This window comes from Xyrauchen texanus, chromosome 43 (genome assembly GCF_025860055.1).
Source record: "Xyrauchen texanus isolate HMW12.3.18 chromosome 43, RBS_HiC_50CHRs, whole genome shotgun sequence".
NCBI lineage: Eukaryota > Metazoa > Chordata > Actinopteri > Cypriniformes > Catostomidae > Xyrauchen > Xyrauchen texanus.
Window position 1 is genome coordinate 11,410,581 of NC_068318.1, and position 8,184 is coordinate 11,418,764.

General features: G+C 36.6%; 1 protein-coding gene across 1 annotated transcript in view; it reads left to right on the top strand.

Moving 5' to 3' along the window:
* Positions 1-7,429, top strand: part of LOC127636017 (inositol polyphosphate 5-phosphatase K-like) — a 50,566-nt gene extending 43,137 nt beyond the window's left edge. Inside the window, exons 12-13 of the mRNA XM_052116374.1 lie at positions 1,473-1,577; positions 4,460-7,429. Coding sequence (XP_051972334.1) covers positions 1,473-1,577; positions 4,460-4,921 — 567 coding nt within the window. The 3' untranslated portion in view covers positions 4,922-7,429. The remainder of the gene's footprint in view (positions 1-1,472; positions 1,578-4,459) is intronic.
* The last annotated feature ends 755 nt before the right edge of the window (positions 7,430-8,184 follow it).

Here is an 8,184-nt window from a genome sequence, read left to right on the forward strand (position 1 = left end):
TTATCTCGATAAATAAACCGACAAGTAAATAAAACCCCTGAGGCGTCCAAAGTGACTTACTGGAAGACACTACATAGTTGAAAACCATATGCCTGCTGGCGTCCATGCATTTCCAACATTCAATTCCAAAAAAACTGTTCAACACATGGATTCCTCCTTTGTCTACCTTTATGCCACTAATTGGCACAGGTGTGCAAATTTAACTCCTTCTGTTCCAAGGCCTTCCAAGGCCGCAAGATCATGATTCACCAGCAGGGGGTCATTAAATTAACTTCAACATAAATGTCACAAATGGCTCCTACAATAAGTTTTATCTACTATTAGTGTTTTTATTGTACTATACTTATCAATTTAAGAGGTGAAACTTGTTAAATGGCTGATATGATTTCAATGGAAGACAATTATGTGTATTTAATATTGTGCAGCCTCAGTTAAAAATGTAAGTGAACCATATACTACAATAGTATGTCTATGCAATGCACACAATAACCATAACAAAACACTGTAAGCTAAAAACATAAAACAAGGATTCAATCATGATGGGTATAAAATATACTTTATTAAACATGAAAATAATGAATTTAGTTATAGAGGTCATACATATTATTAAACTTGTTACAGAAAATTCACGGGACAATGTAGATACATTGTGATCGGTTAAATCAAGATTATTGTTCAATTCATAAAAGCATGATAACCAATATAATCTACCAGACAACATATCCAAGCATTATACATGCGACAGCTGGTACTTCTTCTCTGTGTTTATGACATGACATAATGACATGGATGAACGACATAAGCCAGTGATTTCATACAAAATCAGACACGGCAGCTCAAAATACAAATTGGGGTAAGGACATTGTTTCTGTACGCAATCAAAAATATTTTGCTAATTTTTAACCAAAAAAAGTTTTCGTAGTGCAGCATTCACTTCCACATACTTGTTCTTTTGTTTTTGGTGATTTCGCTTTCTTCATGCAAATTGTCACCTACTGGGCAAGGAGGATAATTTATGGAAAAAAGGGACTTGATCTGTTTCTCACCCACACTCATTATATTTCTTCTGAAGACATGGCTTAAACCACTGGAGTTTTATGGATTACTTTTATGCTGCCTTTATGTGCATTTTGGAGATTAATAGTTTTCACTATTCACTTGCATTGTTTGGACTTACAGAACTGACTATTATTCTAAAAATCTTTATTTGTGTTAAAATGCAGAAGAAAGAAAGTCATAGACATCTGGGATGGCATGAGGGTGAGTAATGATGAGAGAAATTTCATTTTCGGGTTAACTATTCCTTAAATGCTGCAGATCTTCGAAGTATTCAAAGTACAAAAAGGCCTATGCAACCTTCAAATTTCAAGGCTCTTTAAACATTCAGGCAAGGCTTAACATAAACATAAAGGTTTGTGTTGACTAACATTTCTATTCTAGTCTAAACTTGTATTTCATTCACTCACTTTCAGGTGACATTCTCCGAGGAGGATTTGCCCAGAGACCCGGGGGAATATATTCTGGGATACTACAGTAACAACATCAACAGCATTGTTGGAGTGACTGAACCATTTCAGGTCTACACTGCTCTCATACCCAAATTCTGATTCAGTTCAAATGCAAATATTAGTTTGTTTGCATGAGCAACTCAGCAGCTCAGAGCAAGTTATTCTTGGGGTTAATGACTAGGTCAGTGCACCCTGGCATTGCCATTAGTCAACATTTTAAGTATTGATTGCAGCATTTTTATTTGAGGGCGGACAACCACAAATTGAAAACAAAAGTGTGCTTGTGTTGCATGCATTCCAGACCAAAAGGCAAAAAGCCTCAAGATGGAAAGATACACAATGGATAAAAAAAAGACACAATGCATCATAGTTTGAAACCGGTTTTAGCAGGAAGGACTGTTATCAATCGAAAAAAAAAAAAAACCTCTTTAGTGATATATTTACTAAAGCTTTCAATACACAAGAAGTCTTTCACAAGAAGTCATTTGTTTTGAGAAAGATAGTCTTGCGTAGCCAGACTTTTGATCATCAGCCTGGTCTAGTTGTTATATTTTTCTGGCCAAGAACTGTCCAATTAGATAGAAAGAGACCATCTGTCAGACATGTGAACCAGTTGTTTGAGAGTTTTACATGCTGTTTAGGGCAGGGGTGTTTTCTCTAGGGGGCCAGTGAGGTGTCTTCTAAAGAAAATTGGGATGCGAATAATTGACAGTTTAAAAATAAACCAATAATATTACAATATATGAGATCAAATAGTGTGTAAAGCACTAATTTTTCCGAAAGTAACAGTCCAACAGCAACAGAGGAAGGAAGCTTTAAAATACTGGCACAGCAGTCCACGAAGAGTACAAAAAGATTTTGTGATCATAATTTCTGTTGGTCCAAATGGAATATGGACAGATTATTTCACCAACAGAAAACAAAGCAGACTGTAAAGTTCTGCTAATAGATATCTTGTTTACTTACAGTCAAAATGCTCTACACTACACTACAAATTACTAAGAAAAAGTAGCTAACTACATTTGAAGCTATTTAAAGAAGAAAATATTTTGAAATTAAAAACAATCAGATGGTGCTATTTAGAATTAAATAATATTACCTGATTGTCACACAAATGGAGTGACATTAAACAATTGGTGTGACAAATGTATTGATTAACAGCAGGAACTAACAAAATATTTCGTTTCGAAAAAAGAAGACGGTTTTTTGGCTAGCGCAGCTGAAAATTGCTCAAATGTGACACAGATCTGTTAATTGGATGACAGTTTGAGCAGCCACAAGCACTCTGAATGTGCCATTTTCAAATCCAATCTGGGCCACTTTCATGTGTGGAAATATATCGGATACGTATCTGTTTTTTTCTGATGTGCCTTCAGTCTGAACAGCTAGATTTAACTTTTTACATCAATCTAACTAAACGTTCTTCACTTGCACGCTTGGTTTACGGTGTGATATGCCTGTTATGGTTTAAAACTTTTCATTTAAAGTCATATCTTTTCCAGTTAATGGATTCAGTTTCTTTTGAAATAAAGAAAATAAAATCATAGGCTTTAACAGTAGGGTTCAGCAGTTCGTTTGACTTTCACATAGTGAAATATGCGCATGAAAAGATGCAGAGGTAGATTTAGCCTTGTAAAACTACTCTTTGCCCACACAGAAAACAGTTTCTATATTTCTCAAACTGAGTCTAAATGTGAATGCAAGAAAGTCAATGGAAATCTGAAATTATTAAAGATTACATCTCTTAATTTACACACACACACACACACACACACACACACACACACACACACACACACACACACACACACACACATATATATATATAATGCTGTTTTCCTGCTTTTTTTTAATTTAATGATTATGCTCGCTCATAATTTTACATTCTTGAGCTTCAGTGGTAATTAAATTCCACCATATGACTGAAAATGACTTTATTTAAAATGACTTTATCCATCTGGTCTTTCATAACTTAATATTTTATTAGATCATTAGTCATTAATTGTCCTATTATTATAGACATTGGCAGCCAGAAGTTTGGAATAATGTACAGATTTTGCTGTTTCGGAAGGAAATTGATATTTAATTCACCAATTCACATTCAACTGATCACAAAGTATAGTCAGGACATTACTGATGCAAAAAAACGTGAGCGTGAGAAGTGCCCGACACGACAGACACATCTATGGCAAGTGCTACAGGAAGTGTGGGGTGAAATGTCACCTGAGTATCTGGACAAACTGAAAGCTAGAATGCAAAGGATCTGCAAAGCTGTCATTGCTTGCTATGTGAAGGATTTTTTGATGAGAACTCTTTAAAGTAGTTTAACAAGTTCTGAAAAAATAAATCGAATTGTGATTTACGTTATTAATGTCCTGACTATACAATGTGATCAGGTGAATGTCACTTTGGTGAATAAAAGTACCAATTTCTTTCCATAAGAGCAAAATCTGAACATTATTCCAAACTTTTGGCCACCAGTGTAAGTTAAATCATTATACATATTAAAATAATGAGCATGTCTGGCCTTGTTTTATGCGTGCTCAGGAAGTGTCAGTTAAGAAGTGTCGTCTGTTCAAACCAGTGTCTGATGTGGGCTACATTTAAAGTGTTGTGTGATCAACCTTACAAAAAATTCATTTTGTGACACTACACCCCTACTCTTTGGAAAATGTAGCTTGTTACTGAAACAGATACAATATTGTGAAAATAGCTACTGAAAATCTAATTTACTTAGTAGCATCACTACTTTTACACAAGTAAAAAGTAGTGACCCCCCCAACACAAGAATTAAATAAATGCCTTAAAAAAAACAAAGAAATATCCAAGATTAGATGTCACAGACCGCACAACGCCTTCGCATACAATAACACAAGCCTCTTGAGGATATCACTATATCAGTCTTCTCATATTTCACTTCCAACTTTCCATTCTCTCTTATTTCCTCACAGGTGCATCTGCCCATGACCACACCCCCTGCGCCAGTGTGCCGTTCACACTCGGACAGTTCTGACATCAGCTCTGAGGATGACAGTACACTGGTCCTGCTGGCCCCAAGTTCTCGCAGCCCCAGTCCGGGCAAACGGCATCACCACCACCAGAAACGCCAGCGCAGCCGTAGTCCTGCTGTGCCAGCGCTCTCCTCCTCACCTCTTCCCTCCCTTCAGTCTCTCAGCCTCTGCTCACGCCCCCGTGACACCGCCTCCTCCTCATCCCCGCGCCCTTCTGGCAAAGTCAAAAAAGAGCGTTTGGTTTCTCCAGACACATTAACCTCACCCTCCCTCAGTCCTCTGAGCCCACGGAGCCCCGGATCCCCCAGGAACGGAGTCAGCGCTCCGGAGGCTCTGATAGCAGCCATATTAGGAGAGCACAGGCTGGCTCAGATAGGCAAAGCAGGGGATGCCATTCTATGACCAATCTCCCATCTTTCCCATTCCATTAATTTATAGACTATAGCAGACAATGTAATGCAACTCTATTTTTTGGAGAAATGGTCTCCATTTTACCGCTTCTACAGATAGACTTGCAGCTATCTGCGCTCCCATTTATGGATGGTTCATATCTATGTGCAATTGGTAAAAATCAAATTAGACAATCTGCTTAATCCTTTAATTATGCATCATGCATATCAGAGGCTCAGCAGGAGCTTGTCACAACTTGTCACTCTTAATTGCTTAATGAACAATTTCCTCAGTTCTAAGTGAGTGCTTCGCCAATGGAGGTTCAACTAGTCCTACCCATTTTCCTTCATTTATGAATGATAGATTATAATTTGTGTAAGTAAACATAAAGCATTCCTCTCATGCAAACAGTCGGACACTGTCTCTTAACCAGGCAACAAGAAACAAAGGCAATGGGGAACATTCAATTTTGTCAGTCGCTTGGTTTAAAAAAAAAATATTGGTCAAAAATCCCAATCCATACTGCATCAGGGCTGGATCATGGTCCTGTAAAGGCCCTGGGCAAACCTCCCAGGACAGACCCCTTATTTTATGCTCAGTGACAATAGTGATAAAAAAATAGGAAAGGTGGTTTTGGTTGAGTAAAATTAGACAACAAAAAATACAAATACAAAGACGTTTGAACTTCATTGAATGTTGTGTTTGTTCACTGTAGTGTTAGGGAAGCTACTTTGAAACTGTAGCTTCTCAAGCTACAAGCTATTAATAACTTATAGTAGCTACACTACAGTCATGTTTTATCTTTAAAAAAAAAAGAAAAGTAGTTAGCTACACTACGAGTTACTAACAAATACAAATTAACTGTATTGAAGCTATTTAAAAAAGAAAACATTTTTAAACGTGAGATTTTACGTGAGTTGTGAGTACTGCTCCTCTGTGCGGATGAATCTCATGGTTTGAGGTTACCTGCTTTGCCTGTGATCACTTGGAGATTTTCACCTCAGAGCCTGAGTCATAACATGCTATTTTAATGTTAATACTTTTTTATTTGTTTAAAAAATGTTAACCAAGATACTGTATTACTTGCTTAGAGGAAGATAAACAACACTCTTTTTTGCATAGTTTAATTTGAATATTCAACTGTTTTATCCAATACAAATTAATGTACAATTTAAGAGGTAAAACTTGTGATATGAGTTCAGTAGAAGACACTTTATTTTTATATTACAATCTACAGCCTCAGTGGATAATGCAAGTGAACTGTAATACTACAATAGTAGGTCTATGCACTGCAAACAATAAGACTGTATTATAAAAACACAAAATGGCAATTCAGTAATGATGGGGATGAATAATACTTTATTAAATGTGAATATAATATGCAGACATATGCAATATAACAATTCAAATAAACAGTTTCTTTGGAAATAAAGTTATTATAGAGATAAAACTTTCCAAGTATGCCTAGTCGGAGCTTAAGTGAATCAGTGAATCATTTGTGTTAACTAGTTCATTTACATGAACCATCCCAATGAACTGACTCACTAAAATCAATTGAAGTTGAAGTTCCCAACATTAAATATTAGTGAATTGTTTATTTTAACTGGTTCATTTACATGAACTGTCCGAAAGAACCAATTCACTTAAATTATTTTGATTCCCCACTTGCAATATATTAGTGAGAGAGGATGTTTTAGGTGAGCGTGTTTTGATAACTCCCTCGGCTCCATTGCTGCTTTCACAATACAATGTGATAAATGTTGCATTTTGTGAATTTATAACTCTACCCATTTAAAAATGTAGCTTGAGCTACTGTCACACTACTGAAAAATGTAGTTAGTTAGCCACATTGCGACTTAGTTACTCCCCAACATTGGTTCTAAGGGCCCTGGTGTTCAGCTTCCTTTTGCATTCTTGGGCCATGCAGCTTGAGGCTTTGGTGAGGTCTGAAGCACTTGCCACTTTTGGTCCCGTCCACAATCCAGCCTTGTACTGAGTATGAAAAATCAAATATATTTTTATTGGCTGTAATTGTGGCACTTTGTCCAGTAATGGACACAGCCCCTTTTCCACCATCGGGCCGATAGTGGAAAAGAAGCTATAGATATAGTGCAGCGCAACCTGACTCTTTAGAATTAATACAAACAGTGATGTCAGCCTGCAGCTATGCCTTTACCATTAACTCTGCAGTTGTAGAGATGTCTTAATGGGTCCAGTTGTGAGTACACGTATGACAGGGTCGTGTGCACTTGCTTAAGACCACCATTCCAGAGTTTAGAATAAGTTACATATTAACACCCACCATACTTTGCTGAAAAATCTATCAGTCTCTGCTGAAACAGTACAAACCTTTGACAGGAGCGTCTGACTGAAGACAACCAATCACATCAACTCTGCTCATTTATGTTGTTTTGTGATAGACTGATTTGTGTGAGCCGATTTGTGTGGTGTGCGTGGACAGTTAGTGACCATATTGTCAGTGCAAAAATAAAAAAGTATTCACCTCAAGGGCATGTATGTATTCTCTTGACTATTACTATTAGGCACACTATTTTAGCCATACTATTTTAATTATTTAAAACAATGTGTCAAAGTGTCAAAATACCTTGAAATGTCCTGCAGCGTGGCATGCTAAACTACATTTTACCAATTTTAAAAAGCATTTTTTTAACTGTATTATACAACCCCAATTCCAAAATAAGTTGGGACAGTATAAAAAATGCTAATAAAAACAAAAAGAAGTGATTTGTAAATTACTTTCACCCTTTGTTAATTGAAAACTCGACTACACATTATATGATGTTTTAACCTGTAAATTAAATTTGTATTATTCATTTTTTTGTACAGTCATTTCAAATCAGATGATTGCAACATGCTCCAATAAAGTTGAGACGGGGGCAATTTAGGACTAATAACAATTTGACGAGTTAAAATAACAAGGCGATGTGAAACAGGCAATCGTGACATACTATATAAGGAGCCTCCAAAAACAGCCTGGTCCTTCAAGAGCAAGAATCATTTGAGACTTGTCAATTTGCCAACAGATGCTTCAGCAAATAATCCAGCACTTTGAAAACAATGTTCCCCAAAGACAGATTAGAAGGATTGTGGGCATTTCACCCTCTACAGTGCACAATATAGTTAAAAGATTCAAGGAATCTGGTCAAATCTCTAGATAAAACCAGACAAAAACTCTGAATCCGCATGATATCTGATCCCTCAGACATCGCACAGGAAGTCAGCATGCTGTTTCCAAAAGTTCCGGTACCCTATTG